General features: G+C 36.0%; 1 protein-coding gene across 1 annotated transcript in view; it reads left to right on the top strand.

Annotated features, from left to right (window-relative positions):
- LOC140163662 (uncharacterized) overlaps positions 1-14,099 on the top strand; it is a 384,359-nt gene that overhangs the window by 192,738 nt on the left and 177,522 nt on the right. The window contains 1 exon segment of the mRNA XM_072186977.1: positions 98-206. Within this exon segment, the coding sequence (XP_072043078.1) occupies positions 98-206 (109 nt within the window).

Below are 14,099 nucleotides of genomic sequence, written 5' to 3'. Positions count from 1 at the left end.
TGAGTTTATTCCGGTGTCAGAAATATGTCAGAAGTCTAAAAATGGTGGCCACCATGGTCAGAATTCTGATGATTGTTGTGTTATTTATTCTCGTCAGAGTGGCATCAATGTGCACAGGAAGAACTCTCACGGACAGACGGCATTGGATATAGTGAATAAATTCACACCAACAAGAGCTGCTTCAGACATCAAACAGATGCTGAGAGGTAAGTTATTTGAATCAATTTAAACTATACCATTTTCCACTCTGATGTGGCAGCGACGTCAGTGTGCATTTCATTGAATGCAGCTTCAAATCGCTATTATTCGCTCAAAGCGCTGGCGTAAAGATGCCACATAGATGTGCGCGAGAAGCAGTTGCCGCAACTTGTTAACGTCACTGCCACATTGGGGTGAAAGTATAACAAATGGTATAACAAGAGATCAATCACTGACCTATGAGAGAGATTGTTACTTATTGCATTGGAAAGTAGGACTCATTTCATTGGTCAAAATATGATTATTGTTACAGCTACTATTCGCCACCCAATGAAATGGATCGTTACTTTTTTACACCTTTAATTATGATCAGGTTCATGAGGTGAGAGCAAAGCCTGTATAAACCGGGGGCACTTCAATATGAAATGGATATAGGTGTAGGGCTGGCACTTTCACAGTAAGGGGCATTCGGTGAAAGCAAAATGTAAAAAATATGGGGTCAGTGCATGAGAACATGACCTTTTTTTAATAGAATCTTTGGGCGAGAGCCGATTTCAGCAGAAACAGCGCCACAAAAACCTCGACCATTGAATTTCTAGTTCTAAATGGCTTCAAATTTCTTTGTTTTTTCAAAATAAGTAACAAAATCAGTGATAAATGAAACTTGGTGTTCAAACTGAAAAATAAGGGTCTTTGGGTGACAGATCAAATGGAAAAAGGGGAGTGCCCCGGGTATAAGCATTACAGTTTTCTTCTTCAAATATGGTGCATCCCTCATAGACAAATATATTGCTACACATACCATGAAATTTTGCGATCATTAGTACTAATAGTACCACTACTATTGAACACAATATCAAAATATCTCAAAACACTTTGGCATTTTCATGTTTATTCTGCAAGCTCCTAATGCACAACGAGCCCACTCAGGAAATATACTGCTCCGGTGTGTCTAATAGGGCTCTTTATATTGATAAAACACAAAAACTAGTTTACTCAAATATCTACTAATAAAAGTAAATATCAAGATATCGCAGGGGGAATGGGCTGTTCCGTTTAAGAACCATACGCCCCCTATGGAAGATACAACTTTTATCATCCACACAGGGGGTATAGATTTCAAATTGAGTTGCCCATTCAGGTAACCCCATTTGAAATTAACACTCCCTGTGTGGAAGATAACTTCATGTAATGTCTTTCATAGGGGGTGTATGGATTTCAACCGGAATTGTCCAATATGATAGTTTGAATTCAAGTCAAATATTCTATCTTTGTTGCATATTTTACATGCGACTTAGTTGCAAAGTGGCAGTGCAGTCTCTAGCACTTGTTTGCAGAAAATTATACATTATACATTTAGTGGGAATTTAAAGAGATGTTAAATTCACCTGTATTTTTCAAAGTTAAATGTGGGTGGTGCAATTTTATCACATTTAGTTTTCTAACGCACATTGAGATTTGAGATCAATCGCCCAAACAGTATTATTCCAAGTATTGAGTTAAATTCTTCCAGCAGATATTAGAAGCAAAAATGTGTGGATTGAAAGGTCCATTCAGTGATCCCAGCTAAGTGTAAAAAAATCAAATTTGAGTACAAATTACTAAAAAGTGAAGGATAATAGTCATTAAAAGTGTCATTGGGTATTTTTAAAGTGGAAATTTAGCCAAAAAATGAAGAAAACATTCATTCAAATACATGGAGCTAATTTTTCTCTACTTAAGTACAGAAATTGCATTTTCATGTAAAATGTCCTATTTTGTCTTTATTGCACACCTATTTTGTCTTTATTGCTTTCGGCTCAAACACTTGCAGGCTATGTTAGCACATCTATGCTGCTAACAAAGGTGCAAAAAAAACCCTGAATTTTGATGATTTTCTGAATGAGCAAGTCACTGAATGGGCCTTTGAAGCGGCCCATAAAACAGGGTAACAGATAATACACATGTGGAAAAAAATCCCATAAAAAGACCATTATGATGACATCTGATCACCAGCGATCAATACTCGCCTTTTATGGGAACTTTTTGCCTTATCGAGAAATATCTGGGAAATTGTTGGAATATGAAATTTAGTATCCACCAATTAAATGTTAGGAATATTTTCATGCGTTATGTAATGCTTGCTATATTGGAAGGCACCATCTTGCTACCATGTTTTTGTTCATACCGTCATATTATTTCACCACCAAATGTCCATTAAAGTCAGGTAATATCAGGTAAAGTGGGGGATGAGGCTATCAGTTGGGTCACCTGCCTGTGTTGGCTCTCACTAGTATCCACTATCAGTCAACATTAATAGGTAAATTTTCACGGGAAAATTTTCTGGACACGTGACCAATGCGTATCAATGTGAGTGTAACCTCGAGCCTGATCTCTGACCCCCGGCGGTGATCTCACTATTCAAGTCTTAGTAATTTTGAATTGGAATAGTATTTTTGACCGCAATTTTGATACGAATTTGTGCATTGCAAATTTATTGAATATTATGTTATCTTAATTTTTTCACAATATCATCAAAACGTAATTTCAGAAATATCTATCTACGGAAAAAAATATTTATCTACGGAAACTCTTACCATAACATTATTAACTTGCGACAAGTAACTTATTTCAAGTTGCCTCAAAGGAGGAATTCTTCCTATTCAAATACATTGGAAGAACACCCGCTGTGCTCGGGGTCACATTCCATAATGCTAATATGTCTGCGCCCATGGGTGTCACGTGTCCAGAAAATTTTCCCGTGAAAATTTACCTATTAATTCTGACTGACTATGTGCTCATCTATCAGGCCACAGTTCTTTAACCCTAATACATTTGTACATTCATTGAATGACTTTTGAAAATTAGGGTACAAAAACTCATACTCTGCAACTTGAGGTCAAATTTTACACTATGATTGTTTAATTGGGGTTATTGTACTATGCCATTGAGATGAGGCTATTGTGGTCCATAGTGAAGGAACAGATGTTCCCAGCCAATAAACTGGATCAAACTTTTTGCCTTAAGAATTAGCGATAGCGATTAGCGATCAATCTTCTTCAATGATCATGATCATTCGTCAATGCTATAGGATATAAATATCAACATAAATGCTGTAGACATACAGTCTATGTTCATGAACTTTAAGATCTCATTAGACGGCCTTTATATGTTAACATTGAGTCATAACAAGCTTTTCATGTTCAACATTGACTCAGCAAGGTCCCTAATTAAACCAGCCAGCAGTTTTGTAAATCATGTTTTCTTTATAGCTTTATATTCTAATGGACTGCCTTTAATATTGTTGGGTGCCAGTAGCCATAGTCTTTAAGGACACTTAACTTAAGTGGAAAACTTGCTTAAAGCAATAATGTATGATTTCCATAAAGAATAGATCCTAGTTGTTTTCCACAAAATGTTAGCTTTCACTATCACATAATGTCTCCTGTCTATTTTGAGCCGAACAAATAAGGAAAAACACAAAAATCACTATTTCATTCCAGCGCCTATGATTATTGTCAATGCGTGTATTAGCTCGCCGATTGTTATTGAGCAGAGCTTCACGCACAGATGTACATGTATAAAATAAGACATATGACTAAATCCGAGTATCGAAATAAGTTTATATGTGATTGACTTACGCATACAAGAGACATTTTAGCCAATAATATAACTAATATTTAGAGAATAAATGATAGATTTTGTCTTTTTATCAATATCGTGTCATAATGGATGGGCTGGCCAATATTTTGAGTAGTGGATGCCGGCGCAGCCGGTATCCACTACGATAAAAAATATTGGCCATCCCATCCATTGTGACACGCTATTGGATAGATAACAGACAAAATCCTATCTTTTATTCTCATTCTTATTCAGTTTTAATGTAATTTTTGCGAGAAAAACTGCCTTTTTCAGAAAAAATAAAGTTACTTTTGTGAGGACATCCCGTTGTTTTAAATGAACGAAACCATCACAAACATCTAAGCTAAGCCGCCGAATCGCGTTCTTAGTTCTCGCGACGTGTATTACGCTAACGCATTATCGCGCGATCATTGAGGAGCAACAAGCGTGCCGCCGTTGCTATATGGCGGCGCGCCTGACTAATATCACTATCAACTATTGTGAGATATTATACACCGAAAACCAATCAAATTACGTGAATTCTTTACAAGACGCACCCATTGAATAAGAATTCATTTTATTGAACATGGTATAAAAAATGTATGTGATTAGAGCCTGTCAGACTTAGTCTTTCACATGATATTGGGAATTACAATAATGTAAAAAGTAGAAATGCCAGAAAAATTGAGACCATTGCTGTGGAGCAAATCACACATTATAGCTGTAAGTAGAAAACTTGCTTTTAAAAAGCCATATTGTAACATTTGCTAAGGAGGATACCCTCAAAAAAATAAAGTAAACTAGGTACTTTGTCCTGAAGAAGTCAGAGCTACTCCTGACGAAAGCTTGACAGTTCTAAACTTGTCCGATGGCGAACCCGCTAAAAATCCACTAATTGGAATGTCCCATTGTATAAACCTACCAACTATGTCTGACATAAACGAAAATACTTGTTCTTATCGATCTAATCATTTTATGTAATACTTCTCTACCAATTTTAAAGGCAAAATCTAACATCAAAGTGAAGGGGGATGCGGTACATGTATTATTACTGGATAGCCCATTTGTATACACCTGCCAACTGTGTCTGACATAAACAAAACTACATGTTCTTATCGATCCGATCATATTATGCAATACTTCTGTACTGATTTCCTTGTTTCTAATTATTTCTAATTAACTGCTTAAAGCAATTAACACTCTTATTTCATGTAATGATAACTGGGAATACTGTAGCACTACTAAGTTGCACTTTTACTTTCATTGTAATGTGCAGTAATGAACTTTTAATTGAGTTATTGATTTTAAAAGTTGGCCCAGGTCATATAGTGAGGGGTGATTGCACAATATGATATTTTGACTGATAGTTTACTACAGCTCAGAGCATAAGTCCACCCAAATTTCCACTTTCTTGTGACTTAGTTTAAGGCCCATATAGGTTCGAATGTAGAATAAAAATTGCTTACAAGTCCACTTTTTTCATTTGAAAATGTTCAAATATATAAAACTTAAGAAGTCCGCCTTTAGGAGTGGGCTAAAAAGGTCCACATTGAGGGTGCTACATTGATGCAGAGTTTATTTGAAGTCCAATTTGCAGCTTGGAAATTGATATTAAAAGTTGCAAAGGACTACATTAGTTTTCATACCCAGCAGCCTTATAGCCAGCTTTTTGTCAATTTTTGTCCCATTTTTTAGTCATTTAAATGACACTTTACTCTTTGCTGTCCCCATTTATATCCCTAAACATTTCGGAGGGGGGAGGGCAATTTTCCCCTGGCTACACCACTGTTCATACCACAACAAGATTGTAGGAAGTTTGTTTAAATTTAACACAGGACTTTGGCCAGTATTAACATTGCAGTGTGGATTTAAAAGAGCTTGCTATCAAAATATCAACACAATTGATCACTATACAGACCCAAATATATAAACACAACACCACTTCATCATGTAAAGGCATAATCTATTTATTTTTAAAGCAGAAATTTAAAACAAATTAGAACTTTGTTATATAATTAGATTTCGCACATAAATGTAACCACATAGTTAGGAGCAATGTGATACTCATCAAATTGTCTGTATTTTGGTGGGTGACAGTCGGTAGGAAATTAGCACAGGAAACGATTGGAAGAAAATTACACTTGAGACTGTCACAATGGCATAAAGGCGCAGGATTGGTCATTGCACAAATAGCCTTCAATTGCAAGAAAGTGTGCAATTTGTATAAATAGCACAAATTGCACAAATAGCCAGTTGCATAAGCAATTTTCACAAATTGCATAAATAGCCACAGATAGTTGCAATTGATGCAATCTATGTCGGACAAATTGCATAAATAGCGACAGGTGTTGCAATTTGTGGAATTTATGTCAGTAAATTGCACGAATAGCCTACAGTTGCAGGAAAGTGTGCAATTTGTACAAATAGCACAAATAGCAACGTATATAAGCAATTTTTACAAATTGCATAAATAGCCACAGGTGTTGCAATTTGTGCCATTTATGTCAGTCAATTGCACAAATTGCCTACCGTTGCAATAAAGTGTGCAATTTGTACAAATAGCACAAATAGCCATGTATCGTAAGCAATTTTTACAAATTGTAGAAATAGCCACAGGTGTTGCAATTTATGCAATTTATAAAAGCAATGAGGACAATATCTGAGTTGCTTCCAGTAAGCGCTATTTGTGCAATTTGTGCAATTGGTGGAAAGAAAATTTAAGGAAGAATGATACTTACGAGGATGCTTATAATCAAAAAGAAAAATCCGTCAACCACCCTAACTACGGTTACACTCAACTTTTCCGACCTCAAGGCTGCGCCCATTTCTTTCGAGAACCGCTTTTCATCATCATCATCATCATCATCATAATCATCATCATCATCGTCATCATCATCATTTATCATCATCATCATCATCATCATCATTATAGTCAAAAGCTGCGTCGGCAGTGTGATGATATTATAATTATCCAATTCATCATCCGAGTCATACTGAATCTGAGGCATCGAGAAAATTTAAGGAAGAATGATACGACGAGGATGTTTAGAAAGAAAAACAAGTCCGAAAACTCCCTAACACTAACACTAAACTTTTCGGGCTGCCTTAATCATCATCATCATCATCATCCTCATTATCATCATCATCGTCGTCAACATCATCATCATTATCATCATCATCATTATCATCATCATCATCATCATATTCATCATCATCATCATATTCATCATTATCGGAGTCATCATCATCCTAGGCATCATATCGGAGTCATCATCATCCTAGGCATCATCATTATAGTCAAAAGCTGCGTCGGCAGTGTGATGATATTATATCCAATTCATCATCTGAGTCATACTGAATCTGAGGCATCGCCTTAGCGCTGTCTCATTGCTTTCGAGAACCGCCTTATTAAAAACCGAGAAAATTTAAGGAAGAATGATACGTACGAGGATGTTTAGAAAGAAAAAAACAAGTCCGAAAACCGCCCTAACACTAACACTAAACTTTTCGGGCTGCCTTAATCATCATCATCATCATCATCATCATCATGAATCTGAGGCATCGCCGTCTTGTCATCCTCATCATCATGGTCATCATGATCATCCAAGTCTTCATCATGCGAGGCATCGTCTTTCCCATTGCTGTCGAGAACCGCCTTATTACAAACCGAGAAAATTTAAGGAAGAATGATACGTACGAGGATGTTTAGAAAGAAGCAACAAGTCCGAAAACCGCCCTAACTATCCCAGCAAACACAAAAGCGTTTTAAAATCGTTTTAAATTAGTTATATTTTGGCTTTTGGTTTAGGTAAAAACGTTTTAATAGCATTAAAATGTCGGGTTATATAAAGGTCATGATAACGTTTTAAAACGTTTTTGTATGAAAACGCACTGCAACAATATTTTTGTAATGTTTTCACAAAATGTTATTGTAAACTATTTTTACAAACATTTTTGCCAAATATTTTGTCAATACTTAAATAACATTATGTTAAAATATTTGAACCCAGCAAACACAGAAATGTTCTTATAATGTTTTTTTTCAAAACATTTTAATAACATTTAAATGTCGAGTTATATAAAGGTCATGAAAACGTTTTTAAAACGTTATTGAAAATATTTTGGGCAAACATTTTTCGCAAAATATTTTTTCAACCCCAAAATAACATTTTGTTTAGAATGTTTTGTATCAAGTGTTCAAGAATGTTTTTGGAATGTAATTAAAACGTTTTTATACCCTTTATATAACCCGACATTTAAACGTTTTCTGTAAAACATTTTTGTTTGCTGAGCAGTAGATTATCAAACAATGTTTTTTAAGGTTATGAAAACGTTTTATACTCTTAATATACCCTTTATATAACCGACATTTAAACGTGTTCTGACAACCTTTTATAACCTCTTGCGAATGATGTCGAAAACGTTTTGTGTTTGCTGGGATGGTAACAGTCCGAAAACCGCCCTAACTACGTTAACACTCAACTTCTCGGGGCTCCCCTAATTTAAATAACGCTAATACACCTTCATTAATTTTGTCATTATGCTTAGGCTTGGTTAGGGGAATGCTAATACACAAAATTTCCCGGTTGATTTAGCCCTTATTCCGCTAATAGCGTAATCATCGTCGTCATCATCATCATCATTATGACAACCTTTTATAACCTCTTGCGAATGATGTCGAAAACGTTTTGTGTTTGCTGGGATGGTAACAGTCCGAAAACCGCCCTAACTACGTTAACACTCAACTTCTCGGGGCTCCCCTAATTTAAATAACGCTAATACACCTTCATTCATTTTGTCATTATGCTTAGGCTTGGTTAGGGGAATGCTAATACACAAAATTTCCCGGTTGATTTAGCCCTTATTCCCGCTAATAGCGTAATCATCGTCGTCATCATCATCATCATTATCATCATCGTCGTCGTCAACATCATCATCATCATCATTATCATATTATTCATATTCCTCATTATCGGTGTCATCATCATCTAGGCATCATATCGGAGGCATCATCATCATCATCCTTATATTCAATTCATCATCCGAGTCATACTAAATTTGAGGCATCGGCATCTTGTCATCCTCATCAATCATCATCATCCTAGGCATCATACGGCAAGCTTTTGAAACAGTGGACTTTTTTGCAAGGGGGGGGGTAATTGCATAAATTGCACAAATTGCTGACGGCTAGAATGGACTTGGTGATCAATGTCATAATTTCTCATATATAGTCGGCACGTTAAAGCCCTTTCCACCAATTGCACAAATTGCACAAATAGCGATCATTGGAAGCAACTAGGATATGAGAAAAATAATCTAAGTTCAAAATTGCATAAATTGCACAAATTGCTGACGGCTAGAAGGGAATTGGCGATCAATGTCATAATTGCTTATATAGTCGGCACCTTAAAGCCCTTTCCACCAATTGCACAAATTGCACAAATAGCGATCATTGGAAGCAACTAGGATATGAGAAAAATAATCTAAGTTCAACATTGCTTAAATTGCACAAATTGCTGACGGCTAGAAGGGAATTGGCGATCAATGTCATAATTGCTTATATAGTCGGCACCTTAAAGCCCTTTCCACCAATTGCACAAATTGCACAAATAGCGATCATTGGAAGCAACTAGGATATGAGAAAAATAATCTAAGTTCAAAATTGCATAAATTGCACAAATTGCTGACGGCTAGAAGGGAATTGGCGATCAATGTCATAATTGCTTATATAGTCGGCACCTTAAAGCCCTTTCCACCAATTGCACAAATTGCACAAATAGCGATCATTGGAAGCAACTAGGATATGAGAAAAATAATCTAAGTTCAACATTGCTTAAATTGCACAAATTGCTGACGGCTAGAAGGAATCGGCGACCAATGTCATAATTGCTTATATAGTCGGCACCTTAAAGCCCTTTCCACCAATTGCACAAATTGCACAAATAGCGATCATTGGAAGCAACTAGGATATGAGAAAAATAATCTAAGTTCAAAATTGCATAAATTGCACAAATTGCTGACGGCTAGAAGGGAATTGGCGATCAATGTCATAATTGCTTATATAGTCGGCACCTTAAAGCCCTTTCCACCAATTGCACAAATTGCACAAATAGCGATCATTGGAAGCAACTAGGATATGAGAACAATAATCTAAGTTCAAAATTGCTTAAATTGCACAAATTGCTGATGACGGCTAGAAGGGAATTGGCGATCAATGTCATAATTGCTTATATAGTCGGCACCTTAAAGCCCTTTCCACCAATTGCACAAATTGCACAAATAGCGATCATTGGAAGCAACTAGGATATGAGAAAAATAATCTAAGTTCAAAATTGCATAAATTGCACAAATTGTTGACGGCTAGAAGGGAATTGGCGATCAATGTCATAATTGCTTATATAGTCGGCACCTTAAAGCCCTTTCCACCAATTGCACAAATTGCACAAATAGCGATCATTGGAAGCAACTAGGATATGAGAAAAATAATCTAAGTTCAAAATTGCATAAATTGCACAAATTGCTGACGGCTAGAAGGGAATTGGCGATCAATGTCATAATTGCTTATATAGTCGGCAACTTAAAGCCCTTTCCACCAATTGCACAAATTGCACAAATAGCGATCATTGGAAGCAACTAGGATATGAGAAAAATAATCTAAGTTCAAAATTGCATAAATTGCACAAATTGCTGACGGCTAGAAGGAAATTGGCGATCAATGTCATAATTGCTTATATAGTCGGCACCTTAAAGCCCTTTCCACCAATTGCACAAATTGCACAAATAGCGATCATTGGAAGCAACTAGGATATGAGAACAATAATCTAAGTTCAAAATTGCATAAATTGCACAAATTGCTGACGGCTAGAAGGGAATTGGCGATCAATGTCATAATTGCTTATATAGTCGGCACCTTAAAGCCCTTTCCACCAATTGCACAAATTGCACAAATAGCGATCATTGGAAGCAACTAGGATATGAGAAAAATAATCTAAGTTCAAAATTGCATAAATTGCACAAATTGCTGACGGCTAGAAGGAAATTGGCGATCAATGTCATAATTGCTTATATAATTCGGCACCTTAAAGCCCTTTCCACCAATTGCACAAATTGCACAAATAGCGATCATTGGAAGCAACTAGGATATGAGAACAATAATCTAAGTTCAAAATTGCATAAATTGCACAAATTGCTGACGGCTAGAAGGGAATTGGCGATCAATGTCATAATTGCTTATATAGTCGGCACCTTAAAGCCCTTTCCACCAATTGCACAAATTGCACAAATAGCGATCATTGGAAGCAACTAGGATATGAGAAAAATAATCTAAGTTCAAAATTGCATATGGCCAGTACGTTAAAGCCCTTTGAACCCTTGTCTTTTGCATTTACTTCTAGCTATTTGTGCTATTTGTACAATTTATATATGTGGCGAAATGTAAAATTTCCCTATACCTTAAGTATAGGAAATTTACTAAAACAACCAATCCTGCGCCTTTCTCCACAATGGTAGAGATTGGTGTACATGCTGTATCAAAATGATTGGCACCCAGCAGTTTCCACTGATTATTAACAAGTCTGTGACATCAAAATACAACATCAGATTCATCTCATTGGTAGGTAGGCCTCGATGTTATAAATGGATACACAATTATATAGTGGTAATTTCAAGATGAACCATTGTTGCATTAACTAGGCAAACTTTTCAATAAACATCAACATTTATGAGTATCAATCATTTTGATACAGCCTGTATTATAATACATAGTGAAGCTGTGAATGTGCAATCACTCTATCTAGTTAGAGGCACAATTCAACTAATAATACTCTGCAGCTAGGGAGGGTACTCAAGTTTAAAAGTTTCATTTTCACCAAAATATTTTGCATTTTGTATGTTTTGGTCAATTTTTGGATCAAGATTCACAAAAACGGGCAAACAATTTCTGGACAAATTTGAGAAAATGTTGAAAATAAATGACTGTGAGTGTGAGTGCCAATTTTCATACAAAATGGGCCATCCTTATACCACAAGGCTGAAAAATATATGACCGATTTCAGCAGCACATAACTGTATGTCCCCCTTCTGAACACCATATCAGATTATTTTTGTCCAGGGGGGGGGGGTACATCAAAAAAAAGTTGTGGGTATGTTTCCCAGGAATTTTGAGGTGGTGGATCTTTGGGAGCTGACAGGATACCGGTAAAAGGGGGTCTTTTGGAGCTGCAAACAAGTATAAATAATGGGGGCTTTTGGAGCTGCAAACAGTCAAAATCAAAAAATAAACCCAGAAATATGAGGAATGAGCAATTTGGTCTTTTAGAGCTGAAATTATCAAAATAAAGGGTCTTTCGTTGCTCTATTTTGGTCAAATTTAGGGGGGTCTTTCAGGGCGGCGAAATCCAAAAAGGAGGTCTTTCCAGCGGAACATACCCGTATGGTAATTTGTGTTAAGTGCCCCCCTCCCCCCCAATTTTTGTGCCAGTAAATTTGACAAGTTTAAGGCAAGTGGGATAGCAGGAGTCTTCCAGATTTAGCGATTTTACTAAAACACTGGTGCATCACTCTAGTCTAGTTTCAGCACTTGTCTCCCCTGTGTGACGTGAACAACACCAAGAGAAAAGGCCCAGAATTAATATAGAGAGAAATGTCATATAGTAAAATTACAAGTCACTTTGAGGGGTTGTAATAACATATGCCAGATGTCGCCCATTACTTATTGACTATAAACTAAACATAGTAACATTCATCTAAATCTTGTTAATCACGGCTCCACTCGTTATGATTAAATACATGTATGCGTGTGGTATGATGCAGAACTGATGTTGACTGGTATAGATTTCAGGCCCCTTTTACATGGCACACCGGGGAAATTACAGGAAATCGTACTAGTATCGTTTTGCACCGTTTACTGATTTAGCAGAATGTATTTTTAAAAATTCACCAAAATCTGAAAAATCTGAAGATTTTTTGCAAAAATAATTTCTAAAAATGTTCAGCAAAAATTAATCAACTTTGGCACAAAACCGCTGATTTTACATGATCTTAGCCAAATTTTAAAAAAATAATAAAATTCTCCAAAATGCGAATTCTGGGTTGGCCGAGCCCATAGAACAGGCTTTTGTTTTCATCACCTTACGCTGGGTGTAACTCAAAATGTGACCAAGACTATTATAAAAATTTAGTTGACTATTCCATCAAATTCTTTGAACATTTAACAGGCATGAGAATTTTCCCGCCCAAGCAGGAATTCCTGCTTTTTTGTTGCCCAAATTTTCGCATTTTTATTTATATTTAGTGCGTTTTGGAGAATTTTTGCCATATTTTACGCACTTTTTCAGAATTTTCCTGTTTTGTCATGGAAATCTATTCTCTTGTCTGCTTTAAAAAGGAGCTGACCAGTCTGGATTTCTGAGAATTACATTAAATGTCCATTCAAGTGTTGTACTTATTGCAGACAGGCAGCCCTAACAAGTTATTAATAAAAATTCCTTTAAAAAAGGAATGGGGCGCCCAAATTATGTGAGCTTGGACGTGATATGGTGAATTCCATGGCATGGTGTTTAGATTTGGTCCCGGGATTTGGTATCATAATGATTTTTTCTAGGGAAGAGTAGAAGATGATCAAATGCAAGAGAAATGTGTTTGATTGGGGAAGGTGTATCACAGGACCGTTTTGGATGAAATAAATTGAATTGGAATGAAGCTGTCGTGTCAATTTGCGATTATGTGGGGTGGGGGAGTTCAATTTTGGGGCATATTGTAGTGATGATATTGCTTTGGATATTGAATATTGTTGAATTTCGTTATGCAGGGGGGTATATGATGGATAGTATAGAAGAGGATCTACCCCTATGTTGACCAAAAGAAAAGTTTTTATGAATGTATAACGTCTGTGATACATATACATCATAACGTCTGTGATACATATACATCATCTACTTGCTAATACACTGAAAATCTAATAGAGATGAAGGATAAAAGACAATTACAGAACATTCATTCTTCATAAAAGTAGCTATATGGGTATACAATGTTTACAAGATAAGAACGTTAATGTTTTGTACATGAACGTAACATCTTTGATACATAGTTGTTAACACACTGAAAATCTGACTAGAGATTTACAATTTGATGATATCCAAAAGAATACTTACTAACTTAGCATTGAAGAATTAAAATAATTGCAGAACTTTCATTTGTTAACATACACGTAGCAATGATTAACAATGTTGAAAATACAAACGTAACGTTTTGTTCATAAACATAACATCCTCGACACATCTAGGATCCGCATAATTTGTTGA

Source organism: Amphiura filiformis, chromosome 11 (genome assembly GCF_039555335.1).
Source record: "Amphiura filiformis chromosome 11, Afil_fr2py, whole genome shotgun sequence".
NCBI classification, from domain to species: domain Eukaryota; kingdom Metazoa; phylum Echinodermata; class Ophiuroidea; order Amphilepidida; family Amphiuridae; genus Amphiura; species Amphiura filiformis.
This window is presented reverse-complemented; position numbering and strand designations above follow the sequence as displayed.